Source organism: Miniopterus natalensis, chromosome 13, assembly GCF_054644295.1.
Source record: "Miniopterus natalensis isolate mMinNat1 chromosome 13, mMinNat1.hap1, whole genome shotgun sequence".
Classification (NCBI taxonomy): Eukaryota; Metazoa; Chordata; class Mammalia; order Chiroptera; family Miniopteridae; genus Miniopterus; species Miniopterus natalensis.
The window spans coordinates 18,003,233-18,028,678 of record NC_142093.1 but is presented as its reverse complement, the minus strand read 5'-3'; the positions used below and the strand labels follow the sequence as shown (position 1 = coordinate 18,028,678).

At 41.0% G+C, this 25,446-nt stretch overlaps 1 protein-coding gene and 1 pseudogene across 6 annotated transcripts; one reads left to right on the top strand and one right to left on the bottom strand.

Annotated features, from left to right (window-relative positions):
• Positions 1-1,718: 1,718 nt before the first annotated feature.
• Positions 1,719-15,500, bottom strand: LOC107541822 (tetratricopeptide repeat protein 39B pseudogene; annotated as a pseudogene). Of its 2 annotated transcripts, none has more exons than XR_015715516.1 (2): positions 15,344-15,500; positions 1,719-3,916 (listed from the first exon to the last, which is right to left on the bottom strand). The product of XR_015715516.1 is annotated as a tetratricopeptide repeat protein 39B pseudogene, transcript variant X1 (transcript). The 2 variants fall into 2 exon arrangements; XR_015715517.1 differs by lacking the exon at positions 15,344-15,500 and adding an exon at positions 5,640-5,747.
• A 261-nt stretch (positions 15,501-15,761) lies between these two features.
• Positions 15,762-21,504, top strand: SRSF7 (serine and arginine rich splicing factor 7). 4 transcript variants are annotated; one of them, XM_016218997.2, is made up of 8 exons: positions 15,762-15,924; positions 16,904-17,084; positions 17,663-17,839; positions 18,713-18,787; positions 18,873-18,974; positions 19,932-19,985; positions 20,521-20,556; positions 21,206-21,504. In XM_016218997.2, the coding sequence occupies exons 1-8, from the start codon at positions 15,897-15,899 to the stop codon at positions 21,258-21,260; spliced, it is 708 nt and encodes a 235-aa protein (XP_016074483.1). In that variant the 5' UTR covers positions 15,762-15,896; the 3' UTR covers positions 21,261-21,504. The 4 variants fall into 4 exon arrangements, with proteins under 4 accessions (XP_016074483.1, XP_016074484.1, XP_016074487.1 ...); XM_016218998.2 differs by having other exon boundaries at positions 18,873-18,983; XM_016219001.2 differs by lacking the exon at positions 20,521-20,556.
• The last annotated feature ends 3,942 nt before the right edge of the window (positions 21,505-25,446 follow it).

The following is a 25,446-nucleotide window of genomic DNA, read 5'->3' as shown; positions in this document are numbered from 1 at the left end:
TTGTTATTCATTGTTAGAAATTGGTACAAAACACAAAATCATAATTTAGGCAGAGAGTTACTTATTTCATCAGTGACCAAGATAAACTAAGAACAGAAAAAGCAAATTAACAGATCAAATTTTAGATAGGCAAAGCAGGCAATAAAGGAACACGTTGCTTTTCCCAAGAAAGTAATTTAAATCCTCTTCACTGAAGAACAGTATTATTATTCTTACTAGTCGTAGTGATAATAAATGCATATGAACTCAGTTTTCATTAACACAGGAAAATCATGAGCTAGGAACTCCCATCATCCCAATTTTACAACTAAGGAAGCTGAGGCACAGGAGGCCCAAGGCCACACAGCTAGTTAGTGACAGACCCGGGACACAAATCTAGGCAACCAGGCCGGAACCAGCCCCTCAACCACTATACAGTCCCATCATTATCGAGTAATGGCAAATAACGCAAATACAATTGTGCCCTAAAAGCCATTTTTAACTAACGAGGAACATGTTTTTTAACCTAAGCATTTCTAAATCTGAAACACTAGCCCCAGGATGTGCTCTAGTGGGTTGTTTGGACACTCAAAACATTAAGATCATGCATTTCACTCGTGTTTTAGCAAAGCAAACTTTCCCAGCAACTTCTTTTTCCACAGGTGACTGCGCTGAGGATACACTCAGCCAGACTTAAAGGTCTAAAAACTAGGGACTGATTTTATCCCTTAGGTGGGTAAAACAGTATCAAGCCCCACGCCTACAGCTGCTGTTTAGTCTCAGATTAGGCCGCTATTGCCCGGCCGGGCGTGGCTCAGCGGTTGAGCGCCGACCTAGAATCCAGGCGATTGGGGTTCGATTCCCAGTCAGGGCACATGCCCGGGTTGCGGGCTGCAGCCAATCAATGACTCTCAGATTAGGCCACTATCAATGACTCAAGATAGATGCAAGTGGTTTAATTATATTGAAGAGCTGTCTTAATCAGAATTACACCTTAAGGAAGGCTAGTGGTACTAAACTCTTTTTTTTCTACCTAGTGCATTTATCCTCTTGGCCTCCTCCAATTATCCTCAAAGGGTTTATTATGTATGTGTGGGTTGGCGGGGGGGGGGGGGGCATGGCGCTCTCTTTTCTATCCTGCTATAAATTATAGCCCAATGTTTGAGCTTCCTAATGAAAAAAGGTAAAATATACTACTGAGCACACAAAAGGAAAATATCCTCCGTTATAAAAAGCCAATAAAAATTACTGTGTAGGAGGGAAAACCATTCAGTGTCTATGCTCTTCAGTTCACCATTGTCTTGAAATGTCAGTAAGACCTTAAACTTTTTTCATTCTTTTACCAATTAAATAACAATTGCAGGGCACTGGGATTCCTAGTGTAGCTACTTTCCCTATTTTATTTGCAAGTTGTATACATTATCTAATGAAATGTTAAAAAATAGTTTTTGAACCCTGGCAGGGTGGGTCACTGGTTGGAGTATCATCTCGTGCACCAAAAGGCAGCAGGTTCGATTCCCAGTCAGGGCACATACCTAGACTGAAGGTTCCATCCCCAGTGGGGGTGAGTACAGGAGGCAACCAATCGACGTTTCTCTCCCTCTCTCGTGCTCTCTCTCTCTCTTCCTCTCCCTCTAAAATCAATGAACATATCCTCGGTGAGGATAAAATATATTTTTTTTCTCTGAGTTTTGAAAATGTTCTGTAATATTATTGATAAATTCATAACTATATGATAGTATCTTTTATAATGTACATTGTTTACCTTTTCTTTTTCAAGAATGTACATAACTCCATTTGCCAGTGTAAGACATTCCATTTTATAGGTATAAAGAAGGAAAGAGGGAAAAGGAATTTCTTTCTTGTTACCAGTCAGATTCTTAGCAGCTGCCTCTTCTTGGATTTCTTCCACAAAGAAATTATTTTTCTACCTGTTAATTATCTTGCTAACTGTAGATACTTCACTCATAGTAAACAAAACCACACTTTGTATCTGAATCACTTTCCTTTGGATATTTGTTCAAGAGCTATGTGAGCCTTAAATTGTAATCGGGCTTCCATGGAATAGTCTTTGTAGTTTTTTATGTTTTCTAGGCTTTTTGTTGCTCTGCCATAATCTCCTTTCAGATAGTATAGAATTCCCAGTTCATAGTAAGCATACGGCACCAAATAGTGGTCATATTTTAACAATTTCTCATTTTGAATGACACGATTAAAGTACTGCTCAGCCATCAAATATTTGCCTAAGTATTTCATACATAGACCTTTCAGTAAATTTAGCAAACTGATGTCATCTATATTATGCCCTTTATTTGGATTTTCTCGTAAAAGGTCTTCTCCTTTGTTAATTATTGTTAGCCAGCATGAAATAAGGTGTAGTCTTTTGCTCATGACATGGAAACCACTCAAGGCATAAATGAATTCCAGAATGGGCTGTGCTATAAACCAGTTTGTCGTAGCACCATAGCGCTGACCCTTCTCGGCAAGAAACTTTTCTATTGGCACAGAAGTTCCTAAAAATCTGATTCTCAGGCCTTCTACATTTAAGAAGAGAGAGCTTATATCCTCATTTGCTGATTTAGCAAATCCAGAAGGAAGCAAAGCCAGTAGCATAGCTTTACTGTATGAATAAATTGACTTGGACCACTTGCTGTCTTGAAATAGCAGAGCAGCATAGTGGTATGCCTTCTTCCAATCCTGCACGAAAATATGGCACCACATGAGTTCCCAGTAACAGAGGTGATTAAGTTGCTTCCATTCATGCTGAATAATAATGCAGCCCTGTAATGTTAACTGTGCATTTTCAAATCTTCCTTTCAGCATACTGAAACGTGCATGAAAAAATTTAAGTATGACACACTTTGGAAATTTATGGAGATAGATTAGGAAGAGGTTCTCTACAGTAGAACTGTGACCTGTTTCAACACCAAAAACTACGCAGATATAATTGTAATAGAAGAGTAGAGTCAGAATACTTAAGACATTATTTATATGGGATTCAGATGCACTCTCATGAAGCAAAGTCAAGCCTACCTCTTTATCACCATAATATCCAACAAAATTGAGTAACTTAAGTGTCTTTGGTGGCATAAGTGATAACATCAAATTGAATGCTCCGAGTCCAAATTTTACTCCACCAACCAGGTGTCTGGAGGTTTTGCTTTGGTTGGTAGATATGTGTGTTAATATTTGTTGACAGTCTTTGTATATTTGGTAACTTAACCCAACATTGATCCCACTTTTAAGAAAACCAAGTAGACTGTCATCCTGTATGAATATTACAGCGGATTTCAAGATCAAACTCTCAGCATAGCAGATTTCAGCATGCAATTCCTCTTCCTTGACAGCCTTTATTCCCTGTTTACTCACTAGACGAGAAAAACTTGACATCCTGCCTTTTCTTCGGAAATTGTTACAGGTTTTCAAAGCGTCCTTTGCAGCAGTCATTCCAATCTCTATATCCTGTGGATCAAATGTCAAGATGGCTTTGACAACCATAAGGATACCATAAACTACAGCATGGTATATACTGTTTTTCGACCATGGGTAAATGAGGTTTATGGCATCTGAGAATCTGTTATTTAGAAATAAATACAACCCAGTTGTGCATTCTTCCAAGGAAGACATTAGATTCATTGTTGTTGCCACCGGGATGATTTCATAGGCGTCTTCAAACTTGTCCTCGTTATCATTTTCTTTATTCCATGAAGTAAATGATGCAACATTTTTCTTATCATTTTCTCTTTTTTTTAGAATAAGTGACATATTCACTTCCTCACTTTAGAGAGGGGAAATATTTGCACTGGAGTGATGTGGCTGCAGTGAATGTAGCTCCTGTCCTCCTGACCGGATCACTTCTTCCACAGCCTGAGGTGTTGATGTTATAATGGAGGCAAACTAACTAAGAGCTCTAGGTGTAGCATTAGGATATTCTCATCTAGATCAGACAAAGGGGGAAAAAGATAATGTTATTTACCTCAAAGATGTATTTCTGAATAATTCACATCATTTGAAATATACTAAAGAAGGCAGGTTCTTTTAAAACATTGTGAAGTAGAAAGGTGGCGGCGGACTGAGTGGAAGCTACACTGACACTCTCCAGGGACCAAACTGGAATACAACTAAAATACAGAAAGCCCATCCTGAATAATCACCTGCAACTGAAGACAAGCTGGAGAGCACCCTCATAACCAAGGAGGAAAAGTGGAGACCGCATAGAGACTGGTAGGAAGTGCAGAGGCGAGAGGGCTGGCTGGGCTCTCACAGGCAGCAGCTGAAGGTCTGGAGGGAGATCTCAGCTGGGGGCCGGGGGGGGGGTTCCCACTGAGGACTCTGGGGCCTGAACCCCAGGCTGGGCTTCCCAGCCAAGAGCACCAGAACTGAGAAAGGTGCCCACATAATATCTGGCTGTGAAAAGCAGCAGGGTTTCTATCAGACAGGGAGAGGCTGCTGGAAATGCAGGCACCCTCTGAAAGAGCCAACACACAAAGTTTCCTGTGAAACCATTCACCTTAGGCTCCAGCAGAGGGAGGGCAGAGTGGACTGGAGCGGTGTGAGGAGAATCTAGGGTTGTGGGCTCTGGAGATAGAACTCAGAGGGCACCCCTCTGGATTCCTGTGCTGAGTCATTCCCCCATACTGCAGAAGACATATTTCACAGGCAGAGATTACCTTCCAAGCAGTTTTTGCCTGAGGGGGAAGCAATTGCCCCACCCTGCTGGAAAACCTCTTGCCCTACCTCTTGGAGTTTCCACAGGCTGAGGCTCATTAAGAGAATTGAATTAATTAGCCTACAGGCAGAGGCAGACCTCAGAGTGCTTTGAGTCTTTGCCTGATCTGCTTCTGGATCCGAGCCTGGGAAAAGCAGACTTTGGTGTGCATATTGGTACTGGCCAAATGCACCCAGCCCCAACAGAAGGGAACTCAAGTCATGAGTTGATAGCTCCAAACAGGGTACTCAAAGCCAGTCACAAACTGCATCTGACATTGGCAACAGAGACTGTCCAAAAAGACTAAGAGTCCTAGCAGGCCTACCTAACACAGAAAGAAACCCAAGTAGGCGGCCAAAATGGGGAGACAAAAAAGCCCCAAATGAAAGAACAAGAGAAGTCTTCAGAAAAAGAGCTAAATGAAATGGAGATAAGCAATCTATCAGATATAGAGTTCAGAATACTGATTGTAAGAATACTCAACAGCATGAAAAAAGATATGGAAACTGAAAAATGACCAGTCACAAATGAAGAATGACATAGCAGAAATAAAGAATACCTTGGAAGGAATAAATAGCAGACTAGAGGAAGCTGAGGGTCAGATCAGAGAATTAGAAGACAGGGTAGAAAAAATCAGAGATCCAAAAAGAAAATACAATTTAAAAACAGGAGGATATTCTAAGGGAGCTGTGGGACAATATGAAACACAACAATATTCACATCATGGGAGTGCCAGAAGATGTCGAAAGTAAGCAAGGGTTAGAGAACCTGTTTGAAGAAATAATGGCAGAAAACTTCCCTAATCTGGTCAAGGAAAAAGTCAGGAGGCAAAGAGAGTCCCAAGCAAGAAGAATCCAAAGATGCCCATGCCCAGACACATCATAATTAAAATGCCCAAAATTCAAGACAAAGAATCTTAAAGGCAGCTAGAGAAAAGCAATCTGTTACTTACAAAGGAGTTCCCATAAGGCTGTCAGCTGACTTCTCTTCAGAAACTCTTTAGGCCAGAAAGGAATGGCATGAAGTATTCAAGGTCATGAAAAGCAAGGACCTGAAACCAAGAATACTTTATCCAGCAAGGCTATCATTCAAAATAGATAGTGAAATAAAGAGCTTCCCAGACAGTAAAAGGCTAAAGGAGTTTATCACCACCAAACCAGGACTGCAAGAAATGTGAAAGTGACTGCTGTAATAAGAAGTTGAAATAGATAGAGAAACATAGGCAGAAATAAATAAAATGGGCCCGGCTGGGCGTGGCTCAGCCGTTGAGGGTCGACCTAGGATCCAGGCGATCAGGGTTCGATTCCCAGTCAGGGCACATGCCCAGGTTGTGGAGTCGATCAATGACTCTCTCATCATTGATGTTTCTATCTCTCTCTCTCCCTCTCCTTTCCTCTCTCTGAAATCAATAAAGATATATTTAAAAAACAAAAACAGAACACACACATACACACACAAAAAAAGAAATAAAATGGCAATAAATAAGGACCTATTAGTAATAACCTTGTCAGAAGGATGGAGGAGGGCAGGTGGGTGGAGCGGGAGAGAGTAACCAAAGAATTTATATGCATATATGCACAACCCAAGGACACGGACAATGGTGGGGAGAGGGCCTGGGGAGGGGGATGGGATGGGGTTGAATGGGTCATTGGGGAGAAAAATATTTTAAACAAAAATAAAATTAAAAAAAATAATAACCTTAAGGACTTTAAGGGAGAGATCAACAGCAATACAGTCATAGCCACGGACTTTAACACCCCACTGACCTCACGGGATAGATCTTCCAGACAAAAAGTCAACATAGAAACAGTGTCTCTAAATGGCACATTAGATCAGATGGATTTAATTGATATTTACAAAACATTTCACCCCAAATGTTCTGCAGAATATACATTCCTCTCAAGTGCACATGGGTTATTCTCAAAGATAGACCACGTTAGGACACAAAACAAGTCTCTACAAGTTCGAGAAGACTGAAATCATATCAAGTATCTCAGATCACAATGGCATGAAATTAAAAATCAACTACAGTAAAAACACGCAAAAGCACCCAAACACATGGAGGCTAAATAGCATGTTATTAAACAATGAATTGGTTACCAATAAGAAATCAAAAACGTCCTGGAAACAAATGAAAATGAACACACAACAACCCAAAATCTATGGGGCACAGCAAAAGCAGCCCTAAGAGGGAAGTTCATAGCACTACAGGCCTACCTCAAAAAGCAAGAAAAATTTTTAGTAAACTAACCCTACAACTTAAAGAATTAGAATGCTCCCTTGTGAAGCTGTCTGGACCAGGGCTTTTGTTTGCTAGTAGTTTTTTTATTGCTGCTTCGATTTCATCAGTTGTTATTAGCTTATTCAGGTTTTCTGATTCTTCCTGATTCAGTTTTACATGATCTCACTCATATGTGGAATCTAACAAACAAAATAGACTGAGGAACAAAATAGACCCAGAGGCACAGAAGCATGGAACAGATTGATGAATCTCAGTGGGAAGGAGGGAGTGGGGAAGTGGATGGGAATAGATTAATCAAAGAACTTACATGCATAAATGCATAACCCATGGACACAGACAGTAGTGTGGTGAAGGCCTGGGGGTGGGGGAAGGCAGAGGTGGTTGGGAGGTTATCAATGGGGGAAGAAAATGGGGATATCTGTAATACTTCAACAGTAAAGATAAATTAAAAAAAATAAAGCCCAGCCGGGCATAGCTCAGCAGTTGAGCATCAACCTAGGATCCAGGAGATCCCAATTTGATTCCCGGTCAGGGCACATGCCCAGGTTGCAGGCTTGATTCCCAGTCGGGGACATTTGGGAGGCAGCCGATCAATGACTCATCATCAATGTTTCTCTCTCTCCCTCTCTCTAAAATCAATAAAGATATATTTTTAAAAAATAAAAATAAAATAATAAAAATAAAACATTGTGAAGTAAATCCTTTGTAAACAGAAGTGTTCTTTTGTAACCATCCCGCCAATCTATTCTTTTCATAAGATCATACTTTTGTGTATTTATGTTGTAGAAGTGTAAAAACTCTCTCTACGAAAGCCTTGGGGACAAGAATCTGGCTTGAAAGAGGAATGTATTTGCATAGGTCTCTAGTTAAAATTAAGAGTGACTTGTCCAGACAGAAGAATAAAGATTTTAGGAATGAAAAATCCATTCCATGCTATTCTTAGTAACACCACTGCACTTGCATATATTTTCATAAAATATTCTTGGAGCTACAATAGTAGTGTTTACATTAAGGTTAGCTGGAGAAACCTAGATGAGGGCCAGATTCAACCCAAGGACAAAGTTCTCTTTCTTCTGGCCTAATGCTTTCAAATGATATTCCATAGAATTCCTATTCTCCATCCAACACAACCTAAATCTCCTTTTTCCAGAAGTTTATCTGAGTCTGTCAGCATAATCACTCTAATGGCATTCTGTATATATCTCTACTAGCCTTTAGCTCACTGCATTATAATTTTTTTATGCACCTGCTTTCACCACTAGCCTGGGAGCTTCAAGGCATAATTTGTATTTTATTTAGTATTATATCCCAGTTCTAGCATTCTCTCTTGAACAAAGTAGGAATTAATAAATTGTTGCTAAATGAATTCAGGTACCCGTACAACATATTTCTAGGAATTTCTTGAAAGCAAGTTGTGAACTCATCTTTCTGCCATGTAACTAAGTTTGCTACTCCCAGAGAACACATAAAGATATAACCATAATGGCCTGGCTGGTGTGGCTCAGCTGTTGAGCATCAACCTATAAGCCAGGAGATGACTGTTCCATTCTCAGTCAAGGCACATGCCCTGGGTTCTGGGCTCAATCTCTGGTTGGGGTGTGCAGGAGGCAGCCGATCAATGATGTTTCTTTCTCATTGATGTTTCTATCTCTCCCTCTCCTTTCCTCTCTCTCTCAAAATCAATAAAAACATTTTTTTTTAAAAAGGAGACAAAGATCTTTCAAAAAGTTTTAAGTGTTTTCAATTAACAATAGTGTTGTCAACAATGTCACCACGTTATACATTAGATCTTCAGACCTTATTCATCTCAGAACTGAAAGTTTATACTCTTTTAACAACCTCTATTTCTCCCACCCACCATGTTCCCTATTCTTAATGTTCCCGTAAGGGAACTTTTCTGCTGAAGGAATACTCTTGAAGTCAGCAGTGGGCTGACTTCTGGCTGAGAAGTTGATAGAAGGAACTGGGAAAGTGTCCTTCTGTGCTTTCTGAATTCCCTCCTTTGGAACCACCCTGTTCAAGTCTGAAACCAAAAAACAGGAAGAGTTTGTTTTCTACTGTCCAACTGCTCCTGGGACCAGGTAGGTAAATCTGTTTAAGGGGCGAAGCGTTAGTGAGCCCATTGGGCAGCACCTGTGAAGTCACAGTAACTATCAACTTAAAAAAAAAAAAAAAAAGTCAGGCTTTGGTCTTCTTTGCCTGACTGTTGCATTTATATCTCATTGTTTCTGAACTCAGGGGAGGAAAGGGGATGTTATTTATTGACCCCTAAAACCATCTGCTCCTGTAGATCTCCAACTATCTAGATGGTTGATCCCACCACCCACTCTAGACTCTCTTCTTTTTCTTCTCCCATATCCATCAGCGATTAATATCCAAGCCCCGACAATTCTACTTTGCTGAGCAAGGTGTCTCTTTCTTTTCCTTCACATCACCCTGGGAATAATTCTTTAACAAGGCTTATCACTAAGGTTATAATATGGTAAAATGCACAGACTGTGAAGTTAGACTACTTAGGTGTGAGTCCTGATCCTGTCACTTGCTTGGCCTTTCTGCACCCCTGTTTCTTCATCTGCCAATAGAGAATGACAGTCCTTCTACCTGAGTGGTTGGCAGAATCAGGTGAAGTAATATATGTAAGCAGTCAGGACAGTATCTGGCATGCGAAGTAAATTCTTAATATATGATTCTGTACCCACTCCTCAACCCCCCATACTAGGTGCTGACCGACTTGTTTTCAATGAGGTTTAGGATGCAGACTGCTTTGTGGAGGGGCTCCAAAGCTTTTGGTGATAAAGGCAGAGTCACACTCCTATTATTCTTTTGCTTAAAATGTTCTTTACCTCTATCTGCTTGTCTGTATTTGGAAGGGTCAATCTAGTGAGGATGGATTAGGGATGGCTAATACTGAGCCAGGAAGATCAGTTGATTAGAGGCTTGAATAAAGTAGAAAGGGAGAAGTTGAAGATACAGAAAGAACAATTCAGTAAAAAGGAGGCAGGGGGATGCACAGAGCACAGGTAAAGGGGAGAACAGCCTTGGATGAGAAAAACCTCTTCCACTAACAAAGAGGAGCCTTCCTTCCTGTCATTCATTCAATACAGCAAGGATCCTGAGAAAACTCAGGGCGAGAAAGAACAGAATGATTAACAGAAAATAAACAGGTGAGAGTATTAAATCTGAAATTTGGTCTAAAATAATGGATCCCAAATCAATTTGGTTTTATTTTTAATCCTCACCTGAGGACAGTTTTTCCATTGCTTTTCAGAGTGGAAGAGAGAGAGAGAGGGAGAGAAGCATTGATGAGAGAGAAACACATCAATTGGTTGCCTCCCACATGCACCCCGACCAAGGCTGGGGATCAAGCCTGCCACTGAGTGGAATCAAACCCGGGACCCTTCAGTGTGTGGGCTGACACTCTAACCACTGAGCGAGACCAGCTGGGGCTATGTGTATTCTTAATGTGTTTATAGCCTAGTGGGCTTGAGGGCAAGATCCATATATTGTTTTTTATCCTGATGTTTAAGCAGTAGCTCATTCCTATTAAACACCTTGCTGACCAGTCACAAGTATACACGCATTTCTGTGTCTGCACTTACATTAATTTAAATAATTTTAAATACCCTGCTGACCAAAGTAGCCAGCCGCACAGGCAAGTTCTGGCTCGAAGTAGCCAATCAGCAAGGTATTAATTAAGTGCATAATAGAAGCTCTTGAGGAAGAAAAGATGAAAGGGAGTAAACATATCTTTGCTATGATCCTAGATTAGGCAGTGTAAAGAGTGTTGATTTATACTCTCCTCCTAGTACCCAAGTAAATACATGTAGATATTAAAGTTTTCCTTTCATTGAAGCTGGAAGGCTCCTATGGGAAACAAAGCTTGGACTTCACTAGCATCTCATTCAAAGACATTTAAAACTGAGGTTACCAAAAATCAAGATGCCTTCCAATATTTGTAGTAATTCACTTATCTGTATGAGAAACCTAAACCTGCTGCATTGGATGGGAGGAGGAAGAGACCAGGGGTGTTGGTGCATAAAAAGACAATAACTTTCCATAGTATGTAACCAGAGAAAAGAATTCTAGGATAAAGTGGGATTTTTGTTGTTTTAAAATACCAACAGTGTCCCACTGGAAAATGGTAGTATAGTTGTAGGTTCATAGGCACATTTTAAAAATATAAAACATATCTCACTACAACTCAAGGGTAGAAAGTTATTAGGTGGTGGAGCCAAGCTTCAAACCCATTGCTATCACACTCCATGTGCTTACATTCTTAATTAGTACACTGCACCACCTCTCCTAAGAATTTATGAACTAAACCCATTTTTATTTACAATAGAACATATTCATTTCCAGGGACTAGAAAGTGAATATCAAAATATCAAAGGGAAACCAGTGGTCTTGAGCAGTACTAAGTAACATAGGTTTTCTTCTTCCAAGATAGTACTGGATAAACTACTAAACTCTAAAGTCTAAACAAGTTTTGCCCAGGTGGCAGTGGCTCAGAGGTTGAGCACTGACCTAGGATCCAGGAGATTGTGGTTGGATTCTCGGTCAGGGCACATGCCTGGGTTTCCGGCTCAGATCCCCAGTGGGGGGGGGGGTGTGTGTGCAGGAGGCAGCCAATTAATGACTCATCACTGATGTTTCTATCTCTCTCTCACCCTTCCTCTCTCAGAAATCAATAAAGACATTAAAAAAAAAAAGTCTAAACAAGTCCAGCCCTCTAGTTAAGACACCAAGTTGACCAAGTTCCTTTCATGAATAGTATTTTAGAGAAGGAACAACATAATTGATTAGTTTAAGGCTTGATGGTTTTACAGTTTCCTCACTTTTTAATACAATCAGGCCTTCCTCAGAAAGCCTCACTCTTAGATTTTTACAAAATGACTCATTTTGGTAATATTTGTATTAGCAGGGCACTCCTGCATCACATTTTTCTTCATCCTAGTTTCACTCTTTGAAGTTGGTTAAAGCACTGGCTTTCTTTAACTGTTGCCCCACCCCATCCCTCAGTACTGATTATGGTCCAGTACTTGGCTAATGAGAAGTCAATTTCTTTATACAATATGAAAAAATTATAAATATGCCACTAGTGATTTTTCCTTCCCAGAATTCTTAACAGCATTCTAGAAGAAACAGAAGATTATGAAATACTGGGGGGGGGGAAAGTTGTAGCTGAGTACAGCTGTTTGGATCGACATACAGTACATACATACACAGCACATACATAAATACACATTAGAAGACTAGTGTTTGTAACTACAGACTGTTTCATTATATTAAAAATCAATACATGTGCAAAAGGTCTAAACTTGTTTTTCTTGTTTCAAGGTTTTCACATCCAAGCTAAAATGGTGACAATGACTTAAAAGTGAAACTAAAATGGAGAAGAAAATAAGATAAAAAGTGAACTTTTTCTTTAATGCTTCCCTGAAAATACTTATCTAGGAAATGCAGATGAATTTTGAAAGCTGCTGTAAAAGGATTAAGAAATTCCCCCCAGCCCTACCCAGTTTTGCTCAGTGGTTAAGAGTGCTGGTCAGTGGACTGAAGGGTCCCAGGCTCAGTTCCCGCCAAGGGTACATACCTCGGTTGCAGGCTCGATCCCCAGCCCCCAGCCCCAGTCGAGGCTCATGCAGGAGGCAACCAATCAGTGTGTCTCTCTCACATCACTGTTTTTCTCTCTCCTTTCCACACTCTCTGAAAAAGCAATGGGAAAAATATTCTCTGGTGAGGATTAAAAAAAAAGAAATCCCTCTCCCAAAAGTAATGTTGTCAATGTTTAGCAACAGTAATGTGTTGAGTTACTTAATACTTCATATTAGGAAATATTAGAATATTTGTTGAATTGAACTAAATAGCTTTCACATTCAAATTGAATCTGAGAATGTGATCTTAATTTAACACAGAATCCTAGGGGCAAAAATGTAAGTGCAACTGATTTCAAAATAATTGTCAGGAATAAAAGTAGTCTTTACAGAAATAGCACTATGATTTATTTATTTTTTTAATGTTTTGATTGATTTTAGAGAGAGAGGAAGGGAGAGGGGGAGAGAGAGAGAAACATTGATGTGAGAGATCAGCTGTCTCCCACACGCACCCCAGGGATGGAGCCCACAACCTGGGCATGTGCCCTGACCAGGAATCCAACTGGTGACCCTTTGGTGCACAGGACAGCTCTCAACCAACTGAACCTACACCGGCCAGGACTACAGTACTATTATTTTTTTCATAGCAACTATGTTAGCAAAACCCAGCCTAAACTTGGCCCTCTTTTAATAGAGGTAAATAATATGTAATTAGTTTATCAAAGTGCCTGTCTCCTAGAGAGGCAGGCAAGCCGGTCAGGGTTTACCCCTTTTCCTGTAATGTGCTTGAAAGAGGTTGTTATAAGTTGGAAAATTGCTTCTTTTCATATTGTTAGTATTATTATTTGCTTACAAATTTTCTTTTGTACAATAGACTGTATTCAGAGCCAAAAAATAATTATTGAGGCCTATTAGGAGCTATGCAGCATAATAAAAATCATCTTTCCCATCCAAGTACTAACTAGACCCAACCCTGCTTAACTCCTGAGATCAGACCAGATCTCAGGCATTCAGGGTGGGATGGCAGTTGACTAAGAAGTACTATCTTTCAATAAGTTATCTATGTTTTGTCCAACTGCAATTTCATAAATTCTTAATAGGAGAAAGTGGGGTTAACGAGGCTTTATAAAATTGATACTGTATTCTATCATTCAGGGAATATGTAAAAATATCTTTATCGTTTAACCCTTTTGAGAAGAAGCCTGTTAAGTAGATGACAACAAAAATTAGTAAGGTTAATGGAGAACAAATATAACAGACTACACAGAACTGATAGGTGCTGGGGAGGGAATGGTGGGGCACTAGTAATATTCATAGATACTATTAATCATGCCTGTTTGGTCTTGATCAAAGAAAGTGGAACCTGACCTGATTGGTGTGTCCAGACACTGGCCCCCTCTGGGAATTTACCTCAGGAATGTTGTCCATTCTCCAGTTCCTGGAATGGGCTAAGCTGTTTTGTTATCACAAAAAGATTAACTACGCTGTTATCAGACTCTAAGATCTTGGAGCAGACACACTGACAAACAAACTCCGAAGCCCTTATCCTGCTATACCGTCCCCGCTGCACGTAGCTTTTCTTCCTGACCCCTACACAATCAGCCAACTGGCAGGAGATGTTAGAGCAGTTTTTCAAGGTGCCATACCTGCTGCTCTCTCCTATTGCTGGCAATTCAAATAAACAATCATAAAAGATTCAACCCTGTCTCTGCTTATTGTCTTAGTGGCGACAGGCAGTAACCAACCTATTTTGTCCGGTATCATAATTTCTATTTTCTTGCTAGAGATCTGCTTGAGACAGACTAGGTCTTTCCATAATTTGATAAATCTGAAAAAATATATGTATAAATTCATAGCATTACCTGGAGAGAATCCATATTTTATTCACCCGAATAAAGGCTTATTCAACTAGGCCTCCTTTCTCCTATACTCTATATCCCACACCTATATACACCAAGTAAAGATACAGCAGATGAAAGAAAAGTACAAATCCCTAAGAAATTCCTCTTTTATATGCTGTATTTCCAACTTGTGTATCCCAAGTATTTATGGTGTAATGTCTTTTTTTGGTGGATGGTAAAAAAAAAAAGTTAAATCTGTACTTGTAGAGTTGGTGTCTCACAAATGCAATGTGTAAAGTCAAAGCTGGATTTTAAGTGATCCTAACTTAACGAAAAGGTTTCCATATAGAGTGGTCAAGAAGTAAGAGGCTCCACTAAAAGACTGGCCCCTGTCCCTCCCCCGTGTGGCTCAGCGGGTAGAGCAACCAACGTCCGGGGCACCGACCACCAGCTCCGTCTGCTCGATTCCCCGGCGGCAGCGCGACCTCCAGCAGGGGGCGTGCAAGAGGCGGCGCGTGCGGGAGCCCAAGTTTCTCTCACCGATGTTTCCACCTCTCGCTCCCTGTCCCTTTCTCTCTCTGAAATCAATTAAAATATTAACGGGGGGAAGAAAGAGAGAATTAAGCCCCAGTCCTGCGGATCTGAGCGTTTAGTGGACGAGACGCGCTACCACAATCCAAAGCAAAAAGAAATCAATTGTGCTTCAAACGCAAATAATTTCAGAATTGCCACTAACCAAAATGCTTTAAGGATTTAGGGTTTGTCACCATTTCAACATAACAAAACAAACAAAAAGAGAGGAAAGGGAAAAAGAAGGAGACAACTCAGAAAACTGGTGGCTGGTTCTTAAGGGGTTTGGGGGTCGGGGCAGGGCGGCGGTCCCTGGGGGTCTCACCCCTGTGGAGGCCTCTGATGCGGAGACCGCTGCCCAGAATGGCGGGGTTCATGAAGCTCTCACCCTGGCCAAACTCCCCATTACCTCTGATGAGCCCCAAAGATCTCTGAGCAGTAGTCTGGGCTCCCCCAGCAGAAGGGCGGCGACGGCGGCAACATCAGCGGTTAAATCTTACGGCCGGTCGGAAGGCGGCTCTAAGGCACCTGTGGTGAGGCTGCCGGCGCTGAGGGTCCCTAGAAGGGGAAACAAACGAAAGGGGGAGGGAGAAGGGGAGGAAAGTGAGGAGGGTAGAGAAAGGGGGAGGGAAGGACGGGGCGGGACGGCGGGGACGGCCGAGGGTTTACTAGCGAGATTCTGACGTTCCCATGGAAACGTATCCCTCCGCCCGCGATTGGCGTTTCATCCCCCGGTTCCCTCCGCGCCGCCCGCCGGGGTTTCCGCCCAGCGCCTTTGTGCCGCGCAGAACTCGGAGGGGGCGCATGCGCAGCGCCACCCGGCCGCCGCGTATAAAAGCCGGAACCCAGGCTCTTCCTCGTAGTGCCGCTGGGACCGTTGGCGTGGTAGCGTTTGGCTGCTTTTGTGTGACTCGCTCCCTGGGCGCTGCGAGCGATCGAGCCGAGCTCGCGGGCCGGTCATCATGTCGCGCTACGGGCGGTACGGAGGAGGTAAGAGGCGAAGGCCCAGCGAGGGGCGGTATTGGGGGTGCAGCGCGTCTTGCGAGGCCGTGGGGTTGGCGCGGCGGTTGGGAGACGGTTATTCCGCGTGCGTAATGGCGGCTTTACGAAGCCGGAGGCGGCGGGGGCGGGAGATTGGAGGGAGACGGGGAGGGCGGGTGTAGGTCTCGGCCGGGTTCTGTGTTAATTCTCGGGCATTTTCGTCTCGCGCCCCAGCCCAAGTCAGGCCCACGGTCACGGCTTTCCTGTTGCCCTTCTTCGAGCCACCCCACACCCCCCCGCCCTCGGCTGCCATTTTGCGCACATTGACGAGCATGGTGGCGCATTTCCTTGGCGCTTTCCCGCCACTTTAGCGGACAGTCTGGTCGCAGCCATAAAATCACGGGTGAATTTGAGCCTGAACAAAACGGGCAGCTTCGAGCCGCGCTTTCTCGTCACGCAATCGGTCAAACTGCGGAGAGGGTATGGAGACATAATCTTTTCGTCTGGCGGCTGGTTTCTTTTCTCTTTTAGCTGTTTCGGGCGCGGTTTATGACTGGGGCGGGGAGCTGGAGTCTCGGGCGAGCCTGCGCCCGGGGCGGTTGCCGCGGAGGACGAGAGCCGGCGCAGCCCCGCGCTCCCGCCGGGCCCGTGGCGGGGCCGGCCCGCCGCCGACGCCGCTGCGGCCGCGGGTCCGCGCGCTCCCGGGGCTGCCGGGACTCGGGGGCGGGGCCGGGCGGAACCCGCCTCGCGCTCGGAATATCCTACCACTCGTCGGTACCGGCGTCCTGGAGGTGTTTCCCTGCTTTGTCATACGCCCGGCTCTTCAGGAAATGACGGACTTTGCTGGTTTTAAGACCAAATTCAATCCTTGATAGAGCACGAAACGTGCTTTGAACAGGCTTACGGATGGCCTGTTGTAAGGCAAAGTCATTCAAACTTGGATCAAATTTTGCATAACGTGCATTCTTCTATTTGCATTTTTAAACAGAAACCAAGGTGTATGTTGGTAACCTGGGAACTGGTGCTGGCAAAGGAGAGTTAGAAAGGGCTTTCAGTTATTATGGTCCCTTAAGAACTGTGTGGATTGCAAGAAATCCTCCAGGATTTGCCTTTGTGGAATTTGAAGACCCTAGAGATGCAGAAGATGCAGTGCGAGGCCTGGATGGCAAGTAAGTAAGATGCCGGCTATGAAACCTACATGTTCGTTAGAATAGTCTGGTGGGCTGGGTGATAAGCTAGGTGCTAAGCGTGGATTCTGTAGTCTAGAGGAAGTTGTAAATAGCTAATCATTTTATTTATTTAAGAAAGGGAGCAAAGGTGGAGTTGGCCTGTGGAAGCAGAGTGATTGGAAAGTTCTAAATCCAGAAGTCATGTATTTTTTTAGCATTAGAACTTTGTTGCTTGTCTTTCTATTTTACAATTTCATAGATTTTTATTTGTGGCACCAAAAGACACGTTTTAGAGACAGTGTGGTGTAGGAGCAATTGGCTGGGTGCTCTTGCCGCCCCGGGAGGGTGAGCTACATTAGTTGAGACAAAACAGAGCTGAGTCCCCATGCTTCTGAAACAGTCCTGGGATATTCAACGCAACTCACTGTGCTTGGTGGCTTCATTTCACGAACTCCTCTCCGTTTCTATTCATCTCTTAAAGAGCTTTGTTCACTAAAGCAAGTTTTGGAAGGTATGAAAAACTGCTGTGGTTATACTTTATAAATACTGCAGCTGAAGCTGTTACTTCTCTCTTATAGGGTGATTTGTGGTTCCCGAGTGAGGGTTGAATTATCAACAGGCATGCCTCGGAGATCTCGTTTTGATAGACCACCTGCCCGACGTCCCTTTGATCCCAATGATAGATGCTATGAGTGTGGCGAAAAGGGACATTATGCTTATGATTGTCATCGCTATAGCCGGAGAAGAAGAAGCAGGTATTTATTTTAAAAGAATGGTTGGTATACTAGTTAATCAAGTAATTCTTTTATTAGCAAGGCAGAAACTAGTATTTTTATATAAACTTGAATGTTAATTGTACAGGTGTATTTTACAATTTGTGTTTAATTAAACAATTGTTAATATATTAATAATCAACCTGGTCAAAACCTTTCAGGTTTCTTCGTTTGAGTCAGTCGCCTTGATTCAGAATGTCACGAGCCTTATGATATGCTGAGGCGCCTTGCAAATCCGACAATTAAGATCCTCCTAGACCTTGAGGTGATCAGCATAAGAGGCCAGATCCCCTCGAGTCATCTACACCTAGCTTCACCTTATTCTTTAAAGGGCAGAAAATTTGAGTCGGTGATCGCCGTAACAGTAAATTTGGCTTACAATTGGGGCCCCCTCCGGTTTAGAAAGAGGAACACCAGATTGACCACATTTCCAACTAGAAAAATCTTCTTGCGTCAATCAAGCCTCACCTGGCTCATTTGGCTGTCAGTTTGATCGTCGTTAGATTGAAGAAAACATCTAGATGCAGCGATCGGCTATAGATACTTCTAGATCGTCTAGATCTACTAGACCATGGGCCAAAGAGGGTCGACCTGCAAACTTGCAAGGTTTATTTTAAATACACATTACAGTGTTTTATATTATGTAATTCTAAAATGTAATTCAACTTTTAACAAATCTTTTTTTAGGTAGTTTAAAAAAAAAAAAAAAAACTGGACAACTAATAGGCCCAGAGTTTATTTCCAAATGAGACACTAAATTTAAATAGTTTTGAGATTTGATTTCAGCAGAGGCACACAAACTATAAAAACGAGTTATCATCTAACATTTTGTTATTTTCCTAACTTGAAAAATAGGTCACGGTCTAGATCACATTCAAGATCCAGGGGTAGGCGATATTCTCGCTCACGAAGCAGGAGCAGGGGAAGGAGGTGAGAGATCTTTAATGCAAGTTTTAACAAGCAATAAGAAACTTCAATTGGAAATGGACCTAAACCTCTTTGATTTAATTTTTAGGTCAAGATCAGCCTCTCCTCGAAGATCAAGATCTGTGTCTCTTCGTAGATCACGATCAGCATCACTCAGACGATCTAGGTCTGGTTCTATAAAAGGATCGAGGTATTTCCAGTATGTAACATTTTTTACCCCCTTATCTGTATTTGGATTGTCACGTCTTAATGACAGTAGAAGAGTGTCTTAAGGACATAATTTGGGATGCTGGGGTGAATTTGAGACTTTGGAAAGTTTAGGGAAGTAGTAGTGTACATATGGGTGAACATGGCTTATTTAGCCAGGCACTTAAGTTTAGACACTGAAATTTAAGAAGGTAAAAATCAAACAGAACTTCAGCTTTTTTTACTCCCTTTGTGGAAGGCGTGTAAAGGTGATAAAAATGAATAACATCTAGAAAATGAGTTGACAATACAACAGATGATGAATCAGTAGTAGGGAATGCCACTGGGAGATACCATTGTTCTATAAGTCTTTAAATGCAGAAATTCTGAAACCTTTGTGGTCCATTTTTGAAAGCTCTGGACCCCCTCTCTCTAGATAAAGGAATTTAATTTGATTATGGGACCCCAAAATGTGTATGTCAGCCTGATTTGGCTTCTGTGATAAATTGATGATCTTGAACCATGAAAGCTTACTAATTTAAGAATAAAGCCTTACCCACTGCGACTTTCTTTTCACTGATCTTTATCACCTGAATAATTGAAATCTCTGTCCAGGGGGGTCTATGTGGTTCTTTTAAATCAAATCAAATCATATCAGTCTTAAATGAAAACAGTCTACTTTCTCTTGGAATACCATACTCTAAGAATATTATATCTCTGCAACTGACAATCCAGCTCATTGAGTCTGATAGAAGCAAATAATTGAAATGGCGGTTCCTTATTTATTTGATACCAAAGCTTGTTGAAAATGTGACAGTTCACCTAATCTTAGACTGATAAAAGGCAAGAGTTGCATCTTGCTCAGTTTTGGCCTCTGTTCGGAGCCTACCTAATGAGGTGCTCAGAAGGTGTTTAAGGGAATTACCAGTATGGACTAATTGGTATAATTTTTGTTTTTAAGGTCACGGTCGAGGTCAAGATCAAGATCCAGGTCTCTTTCAAGACCAAGAAGCAGGTATGGGTAAAATTTGATAAATGCTCTTGTAGTTATATGGCACCAATATCCAAAGAGTTCAAAGTTTTTGAATTGTTGAAGTTTCAAGTGTTAACTCTAAGGCTAGGTGTTGAGTGGGAGGGAACACAGTACCTTATTAATAAACCAAACTTTAGAACTTCATTTGTACGTGCCCATTCTGGATGACTTCCTGGACATGGGAATGTCAAGCTATAGTGAGAAAGCAGTTTGTGATTTTGGTGTTATGTTAAGAGGCCTTGATAGAACTAATAAGTGCGTGGAGAAGCATTCTGAGATAGTTGTGGTTAAAAGGCAGATTAATCATGACAACAGTAGTTCATTTTATGAAGAACAGTTGTTGAAAGATTGGCTTTTGTTAGCAAAAACTGATAGGCTTATTTATTTATTTTCAGTTTAATTGCAGCCTGACATTTTAAGTTCAGGACAGTTTGGGGGTTCATTTCATGATATTATGACTATAAGAAAAGGGATTGGTTAGTACTTTTTCTTAATAGAATTTCTCATGTTTTGACAGCCGATCAAAGTCCAGATCTCCATCTCCAAAAAGAAGGTAAGCTAAATAATTCGTTGCCAAATTTTAACTGTCAGATGTGGCCTCTGTGGAATTTGTTGCTTCCTGCCTACTTTGCAGGCTTTGATTTTGAACTCTTTGGAGAATTGGTGCTATATACATAAAGACTACTTACTAAGTTGTTTAAAGGGTCGCTTTTTCTGCTTCAATATCACCTTATATTTTTGGAAATATTTAGTCATAAAGTGTTAGAAAGATGATCAAGATGTATGTAGTCCTGTGAAGTCTTAATTGTATAATTTCACATTAAGAAACATGCTTTTCCCCCAACATAGCAAAAGTAGGTAAAAAGGAAGTGCCTACATGAAGAAAAATTTGTAGATTGAAATCTTGGAGCTAAACCATTATCTGTCTAGTTGCTGCTAATGATCCAAAAAATGCAAAATTCAAATAGTTCTCTTTAATTTAACCTTGCAATTTTAGCAAGGAGGCTATTAAGACTAATCTTAATTAGGGACAAAGGATTTGTATGTAAATCTTTTATGTAATTTTTAGTTCTCTGCTATAGAAACTTAGCTCCTTTGGCCACCTTTGGATTTATTGAAACAGCTTTACCCTGACATGTTCATAAGAAGAGTAAGTTTCAGTAGACACTAATGGGTTCCACACCTAATGTTTTTCTTTTTAGTCGTTCCCCATCAGGAAGTCCGAGAAGAAGTGCAAGTCCTGAAAGAGTGGACTGAAGTTCTCAAGTTCACCTTTTAGGGAAAAGTTATTTTGTTTACATTATTATAAGGGATTTGTGATGTTTGTAAAATGTAACCTAGGAAGGTTATTTCAACCATCTAATCAAAATGGATCTGGATTATTACTCTGTAAATTCACAGCAGTAAGATAATATAAATTTTTGTTGAATGTATTAACATCTTATGGTTTGAAAATGTGGGTTTTTATTTGGCACATTTAAATAAAATGTTTCTAACTAGATTTTTGATCTGTGTTCAATATTAATACTTGGTAATCTTCAGTAGTCATCTTTGTTATCAACCATATTCGTACAGACCGGCATTCAAAGTTTAATGGTGTAAAGTCCTCAACGTCGTTAACTGTCGTATACATACACTTGGAAAACTCCCTTTTACCCTTAGAGGTTTGGGTAAGATAACTCGAGTCCTCCTTAATAGCATGAATACATCATGACAAATCCCTGAATTAATCAATTGGAGTTGGTGTTGCATATTATCAGGCTAATGATCTAGATCTGTCAACTAAAGGAACCACTGATTTGCCTATAAAGTGTGACAAGGACTAAACAAAGCTTATTAAAGTAAATGGTATAAGAACTTTGCTGAATGCTACTTAAAAGTAGAGTTACTGAGGTTTTCAGGCTATTAGATGGAATGATGTCAAATCAGAACTCCCATTTTAGGAAGTTCTCTGTTAACTTTAGCCAATTTTATACCAACATTTTTGCATGTTTGAGGAATTGTCTAAATTTGGGACAAAACATTTTCATGTAAACCAGCTTTGCAAAATTTTCCAGCCCAGACACTCTCATCTATTCTTTCAAATGGATTGCCTTATTCTGAGCAGAGATCTCTTAATTCCCAAGCTAGATTTTTTTCAGTTCCCAACCACCAACATAACTATTATCTTATTTTGCCAGGCTGGTGCAAAGTAATTAAAGATGTCAATCAGAAATGTTAATGAGACAGTTTTGTAAATCTCACCTATATTTAGCACACCTTAAGTGGGTTTTTTGGTAGCATCTGGTAGACCTTAGAATATTATAGCCTATTTAGACTTTAAATATCTTTAGTGGGACAGTAACAGTTAATTTTGAGTTTCCTGGTCAAGCTTCTACCAGGTGTTCTCTAGCCTTGGTGCAAAAAAAAAGATCATGCAAAAAAAAAAGATTTTGCAGAATGATTAATACTGGTGGCACAGGTATCTATCTGCCCTTATCCATTTCCTTATGCTTAACAAAGTTACTGGATAGCATTGCAATTTTGGAATACTGGTCTGCCTCAAATTATTTGGTCTGAATGATCACTAGTATGTTGGAGGTTTGGATACTTTGTTTTTAGAATTTGGAAAACTGGCTGAATTATGGTTGGTATAAAACTGTAATTGGCAGGCTAATTTTATTTGTTGCACTTGGCTTTAATTGTTCTGTATTATATAAAGATAAGTTTACTCAACAATAAATCTGCAGAGAACAAACAATCCTGATACTCAGTTTTTGAAAGTGGGAGTTCTGAGCCAAGAGTAGGAATTATTTCTGTAGCTTTGGAATGGATTACTAGCAGTGTTCTAGAGATCATATGAAAGGATAAAAAGATAGGGAGGGTGGGGTAGGGGCAAAATGGTTTAAGAAAAAACACAAAGTTCTATCCTTAAGGGAAAGGGAAACCTGGTTATCTAGGTGAACACCTTTTATACCATTGACTACAACTCAGTACTCCTGTGTTTAGAATACATCTTAAAATGATACACTTTGGACAGTGTACTTCTCTACTTTTAGAGGTTAGGACTGCTAAATAGATTATGTGACTGACTTGGAAAGTGCTGGTTCAGACTCTAAATCACTCGAAATTGTAAACCTGGCTCTGATTATTAGTAGGTAACATGTCAGACATGCTTTGGACATAGAACCTTATCTGGTCCTCATCTATGTATAGAGAGGTAAGTAGTGTACTTCACAGTGGCATTTCTCCCTTGGGTCTTAAACCAGGCTAAATATCAAGTGAAAGTGGTCCATCTTGCAGTGTCCTTTCTGAGGACAGAAAATTGGGGCTCTTGAAATGCCATCAATTTGAGACTTGGTTAAATGAATGGTAGTAGGGGATTGTGATTGTCATCTTTGTGTAGCCTATCTTGAAGTCTAAAGGAGGACTGGTTTCCAAGATAAACTAGTAGGTATAGGGAGCCCTAAAGCTGACAAGTTAGCAAAGAGTTATCAGAGTGAAAAATAATAGCAAAGAATTCATTAGATCTGGCTTAGTGAGCAACTGCTGCTTAGAGACCTTTGGAAGGCAGGGCTATGTAAGCTAGAATATGTGTACATAATTGTATAGCCAGGAAGACATGAAGCAAAAAAGGTCAAAGTCACAAGAAATACTAGGTGCCTGGGCTGGTCTTGGAGTGTGGTGATGACCAATGACAAGCCAAAGAAATGGGGCAAAGATGCCTAGGTATTAAAGCTGTTATATCCAGAATTGTCTTCAATTAAGGGAAAAAGCATTGGTAAACAGTTTCAAAGCCTGATAGTTCTTTTTCCCACACCTTGACAGGTTTGTTGTTACCATTCTAGTAAAAATATCAAAGGACATTGTCACTTAATCCTCACAACAAAATAGTACTGTTAACCCCATCTCACAGAAGAGGAGAGTGGTAAATTAATACTCAACTATTAACCTGCTAAGAGGTAGGCAAAGTTTGAATTCTACCTATGGTTTTAAAGCCCTTGCTCTTTTTAATCAATAAAGCACTTGACTGCTCCTTTAAAACAAAGTCACATTATGGGGGGAAAATTTACAATTGATCCTATGCATTGTAGATTACTGTTAATAACAGCAGTTTTCTTTCCAGACCTAATGTGGAAAAGATGCTGAATAGAAGGATAGTTCTGGAGCACTTGGAATGTAGTAGCCAGTTAACTTAAGGCCATTTCTCAAACTTAGTGCTTTTTCCTTTTCCCACAGGCCACTGGCTCAACCTATTTCCCTTTTTAGACTTGGTAATATATTTGAGGTGTATACAGTGAGAAGGCTCCCTAGGCCCGACTCTCAGCCATCCAATTAACTCCCAAAAGGCAACCATTGTTAACCAGTTATGTAGCCTGATCAAATGTACATATACTTTTTCCTTTTTTCGTTTAATACAAGATACACCTTGCTTTTCTCATTTAATATCTTTCATATAAGTAAAATGGCACTTCGTCTTCTTTTTTTAATGTTGCATACTATTTAGTTGCCTGGATGTTGCAGAATTTATGCAGTAAAATTTTGTGTCCCTTCAATGTGCCAGCTACTGCTAGCATTGGAATACAGAAGTGAACAAAGTCTTTACCCTTATGGAGCTTAAATTCTTGAGAGATGAACAAATATCAGGTGGGTAATACAAGTGAAAGAATGAAACAGGGTAAGAGGAATTGGGAGCTGGTTGGTGTGTGAAGGGTGCTCTGAGGCAGCCTCTGAAAGTGGCATTTGAGCTAGTGAGAGAGTAGGCCACATCTAGTTCTGGGGAAAGAGTTCTAGGCAGAGGGCACAGTAAGTACAAAGGCCCTAAAGTAGTTTTGAGTTGTCGGAGGGTAAGGAGACCAATAGGAAGTGCACAGGAGAGGGAAGAGGTGGCATGGGAAGGTGAGGATGTCGGATATGCGTCACGTAGGCCTTTGTATGCCCTAGAAAGGGCTCACTTTTACCTTGAGAGTTTTTGAGCAGAGTGCAGGAATTGAGTCATTTCCCTTCTGGTAGATAGGGCTGTTTCTAATTCTATTTCAATGCTGCAGTGAATACCCTTGTACAATAAATACATTGCGCATGTGACCGTGCATATATATGGCAATCCCTGGAAGTAGAATTGCTGGATCAAAGGGTACGTGCATGTGCATTTACATTTTTGTTAGATACTGTTAGTTTGCCCTTGTGGCAATGTGTAGGAGTGCCTGTTTTCCTGTAACATTGCCCACATGGTACACGAGCACATGGTGGGCTATCAAGCTTGTTGATTTTTACCAATCTTGTGTTAAAAATGGTGTCTCAACACATTTTTTTTTTCTTTTTAAAAAATTTATTGAGTCAGAGGAAGGGAGAGGGAGAGGTGAAACATCAACAATGAGAGTCATTGATCAGCTGCCTCCTGCAAGCCCCCAACTAGGGAGCCAAGCCCGCAACCTGGGCATGTGCCCTAACCGGGAAATGAACC